The 14,300-nt window shown below is 59.2% G+C and overlaps 1 protein-coding gene across 2 annotated transcripts in view; it reads right to left on the reverse strand.

Annotated features, from left to right (window-relative positions):
- Positions 1 to 661: 661 nt before the first annotated feature.
- GAS6 (growth arrest specific 6) overlaps positions 662 to 14,300 on the reverse strand; it is a 44,486-nt gene continuing 30,847 nt past the window's right edge. For both annotated transcript variants that reach the window (XM_032151423.2, XM_058438125.1), the window contains 9 exons: positions 13,541 to 13,663; positions 12,588 to 12,709; positions 10,824 to 10,942; positions 10,489 to 10,678; positions 8,225 to 8,389; positions 6,714 to 6,882; positions 3,502 to 3,677; positions 2,110 to 2,338; positions 662 to 1,133 (listed from right to left, as the gene is read on the reverse strand). In XM_032151423.2, the coding sequence (XP_032007314.1) occupies positions 979 to 1,133; positions 2,110 to 2,338; positions 3,502 to 3,677; positions 6,714 to 6,882; positions 8,225 to 8,389; positions 10,489 to 10,678; positions 10,824 to 10,942; positions 12,588 to 12,709; positions 13,541 to 13,663 (1,448 nt within the window). In that variant the 3' untranslated portion in view covers positions 662 to 978. The remainder of the gene's footprint in view (positions 1,134 to 2,109; positions 2,339 to 3,501; positions 3,678 to 6,713; positions 6,883 to 8,224; positions 8,390 to 10,488; positions 10,679 to 10,823; positions 10,943 to 12,587; positions 12,710 to 13,540; positions 13,664 to 14,300) is intronic.

A 14,300-nucleotide genomic window follows, 5' to 3' on the forward strand; every position in this document is an offset into this window, starting at 1 on the left:
GGGACACATCCCCCCTCCCTCCAGGGGACACATCCCCCCTCCCTCCAGGGGACACATCCCTCCTCCCTGCATAGGACATGTGCAGGGCTGTCCCTCCTCCCTCCTTGGGACACATCCCTCCTCCCTGTATGGGGAAGTATCTCTCCTCCCTCCATGGGATGCAGTCAGAGCCATCCCTCCTCCCTCCCCAGGGCGCCAGCACTTGCACCACGTGCTCTGTCGTCTTCCTGTCCTCTTGCACACCCCAGACATGCCTGGTCGTGGAGGGTGCCAGGTCACCAACATGACAGGCCTAGCTGGGCCTTTGTGTTGCAATTCCTGGCACCATTGGTTTTGCTTGTTTGGGACAGTGGTTATTATAACTTCTGGCACCCCCGGAACTCTAAGAAAACAATACCAGGAAACAGAGGTTCCTGATTCCTCTGGGGCCCGAGCAGAAACCCAGGCAGAGGGTTGTGTCCTGAGGACACTGGTGACTGTGGCCTGTGTCTGTGAGGGCCTCCCCGGGCATGGGGAGCAGACCGTGGCCACCCCACCAGGCCGGGAGCAGAAAAGAGGGATATTTGGAGCGGCTGAGCATGCGGCCTGGAGCCCTGGCAGCCCCGATCATCCCAAACGCTGCTACGTGTGGAGAACCCCGCGGGGAGCAGATGGGGGCCAATGCGGTGTTACAAAGCTTTCTGTAAATATTTTATTTTCCATATTTTAGAGTCAAAGAAGCGCTTGGTAATAAAAATAATAGAGAATTATTTTCTTCGAGCCCGCTCTGCCCTGCGCCGGCCTCCCCGTGCCCGGGCCCGCGGCTGAGTGCGCGGCATCAGAGACCCCACGTCCATCTCACTATTTACAGATATGTTACAGGCCAGGACGGTCAGAGGAAAGCCCAGCTCTCAGGATGGCCCCACGTGGTGAGCAGCCCCTGGGCTTCTCCCTGCTGTTTCGGACAGAGGCTGAGGAGCCTGCCGCGTCCCGTGGGGGCTAGGCTGCGGCGGGCTCCACGGGGGGGCAGGAGTGGGCCGTGATGTCGCCGTGCTTGTACGCCGCCTCGTCCAGGTCCAGCAGCCTCCGGTTGACCTCCAGTGTCATGCAGCCGCGGTAGAATGCGGTGACTGGCGCTGAAGTCACCGGCACATCTGGGCCGTGGGGAGAGAACAAACACATCTTAGCAGGCCCGGCCTGGGTCCCAGGGATTGCCGCGTGGCCAGCCCCTGCCTGGCCCCCCACCCCCAGCGGCGCTTGTGGCCAGCCCTGGGTTCCCTCTGAAAGGGCAGGATTGCCCTTTCTTCTCTAACTTCTCCGTCCCCGTTCGTTCGGTGGCAGACCCGGCAGAGAAGCAGGAGGCATCTGCCAGCCTGCATCTGCAGACGCCGGCCCTCCCTTCCCCGCTGGGAGCACAGACAGTCCCATCGGTTAAACGTGATCTTCTTCTGTGCCCAGTGAGTCATTCAGGCTGCAGGCCTCCTGGCTCGCTCTCATCCTCTTCAAAGCTCTGTTTATTAAAACTAAGTGGAGTCTGTGTCTGGCAGCCAAGACAGAAATCCTGCCGTTTGCCGCAAGTGAAAACCTGTGGGCGGCCAAGGACTTGCCGGCTCCCACGTGCCTTTCCGCTGACCCTCCCAGCTCACGGCAAGGACATCCCCAGTCCCAGCCTCTGCGCCCATGGGGACATGGGGGGACACCCTGCTGGACATGGGGGGACACCCTGCTGGACATGGGAGGGGCTGGCGGTCACTCTGTTTGCTGCTAACAGCTGTGGTGACAGCCGCGGGTCCCAACTGCAGCCTGGCCTGAGGTCTGCCCCGCCCTCTCCCCTGGGGCCGGTCTGATGGGTGTGGACGAACGCTCCCTGAAGACGCAGGTTCGCGGGGCCTGACCCAGGCCAATGCCGCCCCCGTACGTGTTTCTCAGCCTCAGCCAATGACCTGAGCAGCACCGAGGCACCCTAATGGCCACTAACGACCCACCTGGACTTCTCCTTCCTCTTAAAACACAAGTCCTCTTCCGCATTCACTACCAGAAATACCAGCCTGTCCAGGTTAGATCTGGGGTGACCAAGCTGGGCCTCCCTGGAGTCCTTCACCCGAGGTGAGTGGAGCAGGGAGCACCTACCTGGCAGGCCACCGGCAAAGGTGAGCACGGGGCTCCGCAGGTGCCTCTCGAGCACGGCCAGCCTCTCCTGTAGCTGCGTGGCGCTCACCTCGCTCTGGCCCCTGGTGCCGTCCACCTCCAGGGTGGCCTCACCGTCCCTCAGCGAGACAGTGACCACATGCTCTTGGCCATCGCAGACCTTGATCTCCATTAGGGCCAAGGCCACGTGCTCCACGGCCAGGACCACCAGCTGCAGGAGACCGAGGTGTGGTCAGGGCCTGCTGGCCGCCCCTACATGAGCTGTTAGGTCCAAGCTGGTCCTCACAGCTGCCGGCCACCCCTACGCCACACGCCTGTCTCCGTCCAAGGTTCCCTGTAGCCCTGGGTCTGGACGCTCGCTGACTGTGGATGACGCCCCCACCCCACCTGGGGCTCAGCTTCTCTGCACATAAAGCCAGGGACCAGCCTAGGAGGCTGTGGGGGAACAAGTGTGGCCCCCAGGTTGGGTGTGAGAGGGTCAACCCCAGCCCCAGGCACCAGCCACACACTGGACTGAGGCTGCACCTGACCAGGAACTGGGGTGGCCCTGATGGGGACCCAGGACCCAGCCCTGTGGTGGCGGCCTCCCAGCCCGGTGGGCACTCACACTGGCACCGCAGCCCAGCAGCCCAGGGGTCGGCTGTTGCTACATAACAGCAGCTGTTTATTCCAGATGCTGAGATTGGGTCTGGCCCTGGCAACGAGCATTTGCATGAACCAAGCCTGTCACTGCCATATCCAAGCAAGCGGGAGGGCTCTGTGGACCTGGGGTGGGCAGACTTGGAGAACGTGAGCCTCTCTGGTTTGACCCATGTCTCCCTCCTTAGCACAGGAGCGAGAGAATAAAACCTGTTTCTGTCACCTCTTGTTCTGTGGGGAAAACAGCATGACTCCCCCAGCCCAAGACAGCTGACTTATTGTGAGGACCGGCGGTGGGGGGACCTCGTCCAAGGGGCAGCTGCACTCAGCTCCACCCGATGTCCCCCAGGGAAAGACGCTGTTTTGGGGGCACCGGCCAAGGTCACAGATCCGACTTTTCCAGGGAAATTGGAAAACTGAGTTTGTTGCTGAAAACATCTGACTTAAACATGGAGACTAGTTCAGATTGCTGTGAGCCACCATCTGCCCCACCGAACAGGGGAAAGGGTCCCACACTGTGGTTCGAGTGTGGCTCGCAGGCGCCGGCCCCCTCAGCCGTGTGGCAGTGATCTGGTGTCCAAACAACCCCCACAGCCCGAAGGGCGGCCCACGCCGGGCTTGGCTCATCAGACCTCTGGGGATCCCACCCCAGGCCCCCTTCGTCCCGTCAGGGAGTGCGGCCCACGTGCCTGTGGGGTGAGCCAGTCAGGACGCCCTGGGTGGCGGAGGCCCTACCTGCTTCTTGAGCTTCTTCGTGGAGTGATAGTCTACCAGGGCCACAGAGAGAGGCACAGCACGGAGGTCGGGGACCCAGAGCGCGAACAGCACGCCCGTGTCTGCGGCTGGGCGGATGTGAGCCACGACGTCTATTTCCCAGGTTGATTCAGTCCCGACGTCCAGAGGGGTCCGCACTGCAATGAAAGCACTGCATTATGGGGTGGTATGCACGGTGCAGAGGCCACAGTGAGGTCGGAGCAGGGCCACGAGAGATGCAGTCCCAGCTGTGGTGGGAAGCTGCGCAGACAGCCCCGGATCTGGTATGTGATGGAAAACTCAAGAGACTGGTTCAGATCTTGGCCCAGAGCCCAGAGGCACCAGGGACCCCCAGGCTGTTTCTCCCTGGTCACACCAGTACCCCACTTCCAAATGCCCTGTAGGTGACCACCAGGCCACACAGACCTTCTGAGGGGCCACCGGCTGTGCACCATGGGACGCAGGCCTGTCCCTGCCTCCCTCCGATGTCCTCTTGTTTCAGGAGCGCCTGGCAGCTCCTTCCTGAGAGCGCGTGTGGCCTCGTGCCTCGCGTCTCACCTGCAGCTTCCAGGTAGCAGCACAGGGCCCAGTGTGGGCTGAGAGTTTAAGACAGCATGTGGACGGGAGCTGCCATGAGCACGCGCGGTCTGGGGTCTGAGCTGCCATGAGCACGGGCGGTCTGGGGTCTGAGCTGTCAGGAGCGCGCGCGGTCTGGGGTCTGAGCTGTCAGGAGCGCGCGCGGTCTGGGGTCTGAGCTGTCAGGAGCACGGTGGTCTGGGGTCTGAGCTGTCAGGAGCACGGTGGTCTGGGGTCTGAGCTGTCAGGAGCGTGTGCGGTCTGGGGTCTGAGCTGTCAGTCTTTGCTCTGCTCCTGCCTCAGTGGGGTTTTTCCACTCACACGCTGCGTGTACGCATGAACCTCACGTGTGTCATACGTGATGCATCTGAATGAAATCACGTGACATCCATAGCTCATAAAAAAAGTGCCTCAAAACGTATGTTAGTAGAAAAGGCTGAATTCGGGTTCTCCCAGGGAGAATACCACGGCATAGCCTCTCCACACTGAGCCCTCCGTGGACTAAGAAGCCAGAAGAAAAAAATTCCGCCCTGTTTTCAGTGTTTCTATCTCACCCAGAATTCCAAAGTCCTAATAAAGAAGCTGTTTTAGGAAAATGGACCTCAAATCACTGTATGTACGGATTTGTGATCGGGCGTCTCACACTGTGGGCCGAGGTTGGGGTCAGAGTGAACTGTGCTGGTTTCCCTGTCTCTTTCCCACGGGGCTGTGTGCGCCTCAAACCCACATCGCCTGTCCTGCCTGTCCCTAGCTGGTACCCGCCACGTCAGTTCTCAACAGCCATTTATGGCACTGAAACACACAAAATCAGAAAAAGTAACACAAATATTGCAACAGAAACAAAAAGTAACAACAAAAATTCTCCTGTTTGCCGGTCTTCCCATAACCTGTGAAGGGAGAGATGACGATGTCCTTTAAAATGGAAGCTCCCGGCCAGGTGCAGTGGCTCATGCCTGTAATCCTAGCACTTTGGGAGGCCAAGGTGGGTGGATCACCTAAGGCTGGGAGTTCGAGACCAGCCTGACCAACATGGAGAAACCCCATCTCTACTAAAAATGCAAAATTAGCCGGGTGTGGTGGCACACACCTGTAATCCCAGCTACTCGGGAGGCTGAGGCAGGAGAATCGCTTGAACCCGGGAGGCGGAGGTTGTGGTGTGAACCTGGGAGGTGGAGCCAAGATCGTGCCATTGCACTCCAGCGTGGGCAACAAGGGCGAAACTCCATCTCAAAAAAAAAAAAAAAAAAAAAAAAAGGAGGCTTCCGACAAGAGGCTGGGCACATGTTGGCCATCGGGGGCTTCACGAGGGCACCGGCCTCTGCTCTCCCCGGGAAGGTTTCCCAGCTCCATGTGGCCCCTTGCATGGAGGCTGCGAGCCTGAGCCCAGCAGAGTCACTGCAGAGTGAGCCAGGCCAGTGCTACCGTTCCCAGCAAGGCTCTTCTGTCTTATAAGAGACGTTACTGGTATAGTTTGAGATTCACTGGAAATGCATGGAGCTGTAACTGCTTCTGTCCAGATAGACCAAAACGGGCCAGCAGACGCGGCCGGCAGTCACTGGAAGTGGCCCCTGTGATGCCTGCGTAAGGTTACCCCCGAGAACTGTGTACGATATTAAGTGGAAAAAGGATTTAAGCATTTCATATGACATGACTTCGTGTCAAACATGATGATGCTCTAGATTTGTAAGTGCAAAAATCAAGACTGAGGGAGAACGCCTGTGCACGGTCAGTCCAGCCAGTGGCAGATGGCGCTTTTCTCACAGATGCCTTTCCTGACACGGTCATGCTTTTGACACCCAGGGGGAGACGGTGACGCTGTATCTGGCTCAGGATGGGGCAGGACCCCCCTTTGCTCCGCATGGACCCCCTTGAACCTGGGGTTCCTGCTGGGTGCTTGAGGGCCGGCAGCCCTGAGATCTGACGGAGGGGGCACTGCCTGCCCTCTGTGCGTGTGGGGGCTTCACCATAAACGGCTTGGTGTTCAGGAACAGGGCAGGGCTGCAGTGCCCCAGTGGGGCCCACATAGGGTGGGAATGTGAGGCAGGGTGGGGCCGAGCAGTAACACTATCCTCACAGCAGCCCCCCGAGCCTGCACTGGGGAGGCGGCAGCGTGACATCGCAGGACTGGGCCAGCAGCTCACATCCACCCTGTCCTCCCTTTTTCAGGCCTAGGTTCACTGTCCCCCAGGCAGCTTCACTGCTGTTTTTAGACACCTCCCGTTGTGGACACTGGGTCGTCGGTGACCGCGGTGTCCACCACGTTACTGAGAGCTTCCATGCGCCCCTGGACGAGTCCTAAGGCTGTGCTGTCTCAGGACTTTCTGCGAAGGACCCTGTAAGGCTCCCAGCCTCCCCGGCCTCCCAGCACCGGCCTCACAGGCACCTTCTTGGCACATCTCTGTCATTTCTTCTTCACTGGCTGACTCTGAACTGAGTGACCTGCACGGCCATCCTGAGAGGTGGCCTCTGCCTGCACCTCTGCCCACCCCGCCCTGCCCCGGAACTGGAGGAGGCTCAGCTTGTCCTGATGCTGCCATCTGAGACCGTCTACTTGCTTTCGGCGTATGCCTGTCTGAAGGTGCAGCCACAGCGGCCCCAACGATAGGAGCCAGACTTACCGTAGTCCAGGCTGTAGAAGGCGAAGCTGCTCCCGGGGTAGAAGGAGCCTCTCTCCGTCACCGAGAAGCACTGCATCCTCGCGTTCACTTTCACCGCTTCGTGGATGGTGGTGTCTTCTCCGTTCAGCCAGTTCCAGCTCCTCATGCAGCCGTCCAGACGAGGGTTTATCTGGAAAGGCAGAGAAATCTCTGTGGCTTCCTGGGAGCGAGGAGCCCCGTGCCGGACCCCCCAGCCGGTGGGTGGGCGCCTTCGCGGCCCCGGCATGTGCAGATCTACGGCAGAAACGGACCAGTCCCATCGGTGGTGGTCGTTTCACAAAAGGTTTCTTCACTTTACACAATGACTCACTGCAGGATACTTATTTCCACTGGTGTATCTAAGGTCCAACAGTACGGACTGTTTAACCATCCAGCACTTGTGTGAATTATTCAATATTCAATATGGCTGTGGGCAAATCAGGGCAACCCCCTTATCTGTGAAACGAGGAGGGTTGAGCCAGGCAAAGTCCCAGCACCAGGCAGTCTGTGGGCCTGGGAAGCAGGTGCCCCTCACAACACCGAAGGTCCCAGCACCAGGCAGTCTGTGGGCCTGGGAAGCAGGTGCCCCTCACAACACTGAAGGGGTGGCTTCCGCACAGGCACTGCCGACACTCAGCACCCACAGACGCAAAGACATGTGTGCCTTTCTCCTGTCTCATGTGGAAGTGAAAATACCCAGGATGAAGGCTTAGACGTCAGCATATGGGGGCTGGAGACACAGGTCGGGGGCACGGGCGTGTGCTGTGCTGAGGGGAGAGACAGCGGGACCTGGAGAAACGGCCCACGCTGACCGCCCACCATGGCTGTTTTCCCCTTATGAGACTCACGGCAGAGTTACAAAACCCAAAATATTCTTGGAAATTGTCCAAAAAAGTTTACTGTTCTGTTAAAGAATAATTTTGGCCAGGCTCGGTGGCTCACGCCTGTAGTCCCAGCACTTTGGGAGGCCGAGGCGGGCGGTTCACGAGGTCAGAACATCGAGACCATAGTGAAACCCCGTCTCTACTAAAAATACAAAAAAATTAGCCGGGCGTGGTGGTGGGCGCCTGTAGTCCCAGCTGCTCGGGAGGCTGAGGCAGGAGAATGGCGTGAACCCCGGAGGCGGAGCTTGCAGTGAGCTGAGATTGCGCCACTGCACTCCAGCCTGGGCGACACAGCGAGACTCCGTCACAAAAAAAAAAAAAAAATAATAATAATAATAATTTCATTGTGTCTTATCTCCATTGAAAAATAGACAACTTTATTACCAATTCAGATGAAAACTTAGAAGGGTCTCAAAAAAAGAGATGGTAAAATTAATGACATAGCTGTACTGTGACTTTGTCAAACTCTAGGAAACCTTTCCTTCCTCTAGGCCCTTCCCACACCTGGTTAATGGTAAACACAGGGCAGGGCGTGACTGAGCCTTCCTGACACCGTTCCCGGGATCGCAGCACACGGCGCGTCTACACAGGGACAGGTACGGTACTCACAGGCTGCACGAGGTCCTTCTCGTGGAAGGGAATACCCCCCACGGTGAGGTTCAGATGATACAGTCCTCGCTCCGGTTGGAACAAGTCCCCGGCCACCGCGATTTTCATGACAGCGTCCCTGTTGACCTTGATGACGAGATTCCGCGCCAGCTCCTCAACAGAGATCTGAAGAGAGGCAGCGCCATGAGAAAAGGTGGGAGTGCACTTTCTGAAGGGGCTCCCAACTGCAGAAACACCACACTCATCCTCTCCTGAGCCAAGAGGGTCCCGACCTCGGGGAGGCCACCTGATCCCTACCTGGGCCAAGAGGGACCCAATCTCAGGGAGGCCACCTGATCCTCACCTGGGACAAGAGGGTCCCAATCTCAGAGAGCCCATGCTCATCATCTGGGCCAGGAGGACCCTCCATGCATCAATGTTGTCACCAAGAACTTTCCTCATAGAAAACCTGTAAAGTCTAACACTGGATACACTATATTCCTAAGCTTCAGAAAAATATCCTTCTTCCTGTGTGAAAACACCTTTCAGGTATTTGGGTTTGAACTGAGTCACAAAAACATGGTACAAATCCGGGTCAGCTGGGTTTGGGGAGCAGCTAGAGAGGGTGGAATTGGGGAGGGGTCCTCACGAGGTACCCCTGCTGGGGAAGGGCCCGTCTTGGTGGGGTGCGGCGGCCGCTGTGAGTCACTGGGCAGGACTACACTGCCACACCGCTCCCCCCAGGCAACCTCGCCTCAGGCCACCTGCCCCGGGCCCCTCATCCCGGTGGCTCCATCCCTGAAACTGCTTCTGCTCCATTTGCTTTCTGTAGCTTTGCTGAGAACAGCCTCCTGTCTTGGAGATGCTGCTCCTTTAAGAGGTTGGGAGAAGTGGAGCCAGGCATTGCTTTGCAGAATGGAAATACAAGTCTACAGTGTTTCATCTGCAGGGGCCGGGGTGAATTTTTCCACTTCATCTTCACTTCTGAAGGGCAAGATGTGCGTTCCACCTTTCTTCCCAATGTTTCCTTCTGCAAGCCCAGTGTGGTGAGGGAGGCCCAGTGCATGGGTGGGAGCCTGGTTGGTTACAGACCCTCTCGCTGCATGGATGGAGATGTGGGGTGGGCGTGTTTTACCGCTGCCCACAGCTGCCCAAGTGCAGGTCTGACCAGGATCCCTCAGGTTGCCCATGGGGCTGGGGTCCAGGTGGTCAGGACGTCTCTGGCAAGGGGCAGCTCCTGTGAGGTCACCTGGACCCTTGGCATGCACGGCCGCACTGACCAGCGGGCCCTGGGAGCCAGAGCTCAGGGGCAGCAGTGTCCACGCCATCCTACAGGGAAAGGTGGGCGGGCGGCGCCTGGCCTGGCCACGGCCAGGGAGACACGTACGGCAGGAGCTCTGGGCTGTGGTGCAGGTTCAGTGGCAGCTTCCTCCCCTGGTGGGGCACCCTGCGTGTAGCGTCAAGCAGCCCTGGCCTCTGTTCCCCACCCCGCTCGGGATAAACAGCACAGCCTCCAGACACAGCCCAGGGTTCCCTGGGGCTGAGAACCACGGGTTCTCACCTGAGCCAAGAGCGACCTGAACTCAGGGAGACCAAACTCACAGGTTGCACTCAAGGCCCCTTTCTGAGGGAGCCACGCTGACACGTGATGAAATAGCAGAGAGGCCTAGAGCACCACAGTGAGTCCCCGGAGCATGAACTAAACGGGGCAGGGGTCCATCCCCCGGACCATGAACTAAACAGGGCAGGGTCCCCGTTCCCGGAGCATGAACTAAATGGGGCAGGGGTCCCCGTCCCCGGAGCATGAACTAAATGGGGCAGGGTCTCCGTCCCCGGAGCCTGAACTAAATGGGGCAGGGGTTCCCGTCCCCCGGAGCATGAACTAAATGGAGCAGGGGTCCCTGTCCCCAGAGCATGAACTAAACAGGGCAGGGGTCCCCGTCCCCAGAGCCTGAACGAAATGGGGCAGGGGCCCGTCCCCCAGAGCATGAACTAAACAGGGCAGGGGTCCCCGTCCCCCAGAGCATGAACTAAACAGGGCAGGGTCCCCATCCCCCGGAGCATGAACTAAACAGGGCAGGGGTCCCCGTCCCCCAGAGCATGAACTAAACAGGGCAGAGGTCCCCTAGAGCATGAACTAAATGGGGCAGGGGTCCCTGTCCTGCCCACATGCAGCAGGTGCAGGCCCCAGAGCATCTCCTAACAGTTGCACAAGCGAGTGACAGCTGGGTCTGGCTCAGGGAGAACCCCATGTGGCCCGGAAGGGGCGGCTGCCGCACACTCACTGTCTGCCACATGCCATGGTTGATGACCGGGCCGCTGCTGGTGACGCGGCCGACACCGCTGTAGCGCAGCTGCAGCTCCAGCCGGCCGGCTCGCAGGGCCAGCACGATCCAGGTGCTGTCCTGGTGGCCTCCAGCAAAGAGGAGGATGCCCTCGGGGTCAAAGGTCCGGAAGTCAAACTCAGCTACCAGCCTGGGCACCCACAGGAGAAATGAGTCAGCACCGGGCACAGGCAGATGCCCGGCCCCTCCCTGCTGGCCGAGCCCTGGCCCGGGCCCCGTGAAGCCAGCGTCTCGGCCATTCTAAGTTGTGTTGCCTTCTGTGGACACCTCCTCACCTGGTGGGCTGCAGCCTCTTGAAGCGCAGTCGGATCACGGGGGTCCCACTGAACATCCGGCCCAGGTACAAGGACTTCACACTCTTGGCCACGCTGAAGGGCACGCACGGCAAGATGTCCTGCCACGGACAGGGGGCCACGCCGGTCGGGGATGTGACCTTCACTCCTGCTCCCCTGAGCCTCACGCCCCAGCCGTGCAGCGGGTCCACTGTCCCTCCCATGCCTCGGGAGTGGCCACCCCATCTCTAGCTGCTGAGACCCCAGAGGCTGTCACACCTGCCCCTCCCACCGGAGCTCCCAGGTGAAGGGCGGGCTCACACCAGCTGCTTCCCACGGGGCTTCTCGGGGGTCCCTGTCACCTCCTTCCCTGCTCATTTCCCTTGACCCTTTATTTTTAAATTATGAAATATCTCAAGCACACATTTTTAAATTATGAAATATTTCAAGCATACAAAAATTACAGAGAATCATTAAAAAGTATACACTATTATGAAATAAATATGGACGCCTCGAAGACAGCTGTCCTGGAAAGTTCCCTGCTCTCGGCTGTGGTTTCTACGTGCTGCCCGAAGGGGGGCAGAACCAAAGCCGGTGTGAGCTGACACCCCTGGAAGATGGAGGGGCTGGGGCTGGTGCTGGGGCTGAGCCAGGCCTGCTCTGCCCACCGTGGGCAGCCAGGGTGAGCTGGACGCCTCGCAGGGGTCCGACACCCTCTGCATGAGTACATGAGGCAGCGAGGCAAAGAACCTCAAGGCGAGGGCTGGCTGGAAGCCCCGAACTTCGCAGCCCAGACCCAAGAGCCCTGCGGCTGCATCCCAGGTCTGCGACTCCGAGAAGCTGTCCTGGTGACTGTTTTCACCTGTGGTTTTGCTTTTTAAATGAATGCTCACTCTCATCAACCCCCCAGGCACAGGCCCAGGGTGGACAGGAAAGACGAGAGCCGCCCTGCCCGGAAACGTCCACATGTGGGTACAACATCCCTACTGGTGTGACAGGTCAGTATGGCAGGCACTGGTGTGACAGGTCGGTGTGACAGGCACCAGTGTGACAGGCTAGTGTGACAGGCACCTGTGTGACAGGTTGGTCATGCTGTGACAGCTAAGTCATGCTGTGACAGGCCCCAGTGTGACAGGTCGGTATGACAGACACTGGTGTGACAAGTCGGTGTGACAGACACTAGTGTGACAGGTCGGTGTGACAGGCCCCAGTGTGACAGGCAGGTCATGCTGTGACAGGCACCAGTGTGACAAGTCAGTATGACAGGCACCGGTGTGACAGGCTGGTGTGACAGACATCAGTGTGACAGGCCCCAGTGTGACAAGTCAGTGTGACAGACACCAGTGTGACAAGTCAGTATGACAGGCCCTGGTGTGACAAGTCAGTGTGACAGACACTAGTGTGACAGGTCGGTGTGACAGGCCCCAGTGTGACAAGTCAGTGTGACAGGCACCAGCGTGACAGGTCGGTCATGCTGGCTCCCTGGCACGTGGCAGAATGGGGACCGTGCCCCCGTGAGTGTCACACTGGGGTCGACACCAGGCTGATCCACTGTGAGTTGGGAGTTGCCACAGAGACTTTATAAACACAACCAAACATTTTCCAGGGAACAGAAGCGTTTCTCATCCCAAACCTCCACATGGCCCCAGAGATCCCCAACACCTCAGCAAAAGCCAGGTCTTCACGGAAGTGTTTCTCCCGAAAGACCCCACCGGCGAGCGCCCCCGGAACCACCGTGAAGGGCCCGCGGGGCCAGGGGCTGCCTACCTCACAGGTGCTCATGTCCTGGGACAGCTTGAGGCCCCCACGCCCGTCACAGTGGCAGGTGTAGCTCCCTGGGGAGTTCACGCAGACCTGCTCACAGCGGCCCTGCAGACACTCGTCCACATCTGCCAGCCAGAGGGAAGCGGCGGTGAGTGGGGGAGGCCTCTGCACTCACTGTCGCACCGTGGGGTCACACCGCGATCGCTCAAACCACGCACAAGGTGCACTCAAGGAATTATGTGCAGATTCTAACGGGGGCGGCTTGGGGGTCGCATCCCCCCACTGGAAAGCTGGGATTGTACCCTCGGCCTGCTCCTGCCCGGGCTCTTTCTTGAGGGAATAAAAGTGTTGCAGGTGTCCCAGGAGGGTGCTCCCAACGAGCCAGACCCACCCCCGCTGCCGGGCTGGTGTGGAAGGCAGGTCTGGGAAGCACAGGGCCTGGGCTGTGCAGTGAGGTGTCCCCGAGAGCACAGAGGGGCCGACAGCTGTGGTGGGAGATGGAGGTCAGTGCAGGCAGCCTGGGCTTCCCCACCCTCTCTGTCTGCCTACTCAGCCCCACTGTTCCCATCACTGGAGGCATGGCCCCTCTTGGAGGCTCTACAGCCAACAGGGCCCCCCCATGGCAGCTGGAAACAGAGAACAGTAGAGGGAGGCCCCGTCTATGCAGGTGGAGAAGGGTACACACGTGTGTACATGCGGTGTATATGCATGTGTGCGGTACGCTCGTGTGCACAAGGGGCATGGGTGCCTGTGTGTGCTCACGTGTGTGTGCTCACGTGTGTGGGGGCATGGTGGTAGAACAGGCCGTTACCAGGCTGATAGAAACAGGGAGAAAGAGACTTTCTTTCACCAGAAGCACCCGGTTGTGGGCAACTGCCCTGGCTCAGGCAGTGACTGGCACCCGTGTCTAGACTTGGGCGTCAGAGAAACCGAGGGTGACCGCGTGGCGTGGGTACCTTGGCAAGCCTTCTCCTGGGAGCTGTACGCAAAGCCCTCGTCACAGAGGCAGGAGTAGGAGCCGGGCAGGTTCTTGCATCGCGCCTCCCCGCAGGCCTCCGAGTCTGCACACTCGTCTATGTCTGCAAGCAAAACCGGGCAACTGCAGCACGGCGGCATCTCAGACGGGGCTGGGGCAGGCGGCTGCAGGGGCTGGCCAGGGCACCACCCGGACGTCACACTCAGGCTCTGTGGGGCCAGCACGCCCTGGCCCCATTTCCCTGCCCTCCTCCCCTGACCGGGCAGCTCCCGGGGTGTTAGGGCACGCTTCTGATCAGGGCCCGGCTGGGAAGGCTGATTTCAGCCCAGCAGATGGAGAGCTGGGAAGGGCCCTGCTTGGTCGAGGAGTCGGGGGCCGCGGTGCTGTTCCATTTAAATGACGGTGCCACAGGATACGGGGCAGTAAAAAGTAACCCCCCGGGGGCATTTGAAACTAAAACCCCACCCCCAAAGAGAAGCATTTACTGGTTTCAATCAATTTTCACTACTGGGTTAAACCACAATCCTAAGACTTGAGCATCTAATGTGGGACAGATGCTGTTTACGGCCAAGCACCCTGGGGTACGAGGGGCAACCCTGAAATGAAGAGCCCTTTAGTCACCAGAGGAGAGCAAAGACAGGGGCTCGGAGAAAGGGGGGAGGGGGAAGAGGAAGAGGAGGGGGAGGGAGAGGAGGAAGAGGAGGGGGAGGGGAGGGGAGGAGGAGGAGGGGAGGAGGGGG

This window comes from Hylobates moloch, unplaced genomic scaffold, assembly GCF_009828535.3.
Source record: "Hylobates moloch isolate HMO894 unplaced genomic scaffold, HMol_V3 SCAFFOLD_4, whole genome shotgun sequence".
Lineage (NCBI taxonomy): Eukaryota > Metazoa > Chordata > Mammalia > Primates > Hylobatidae > Hylobates > Hylobates moloch.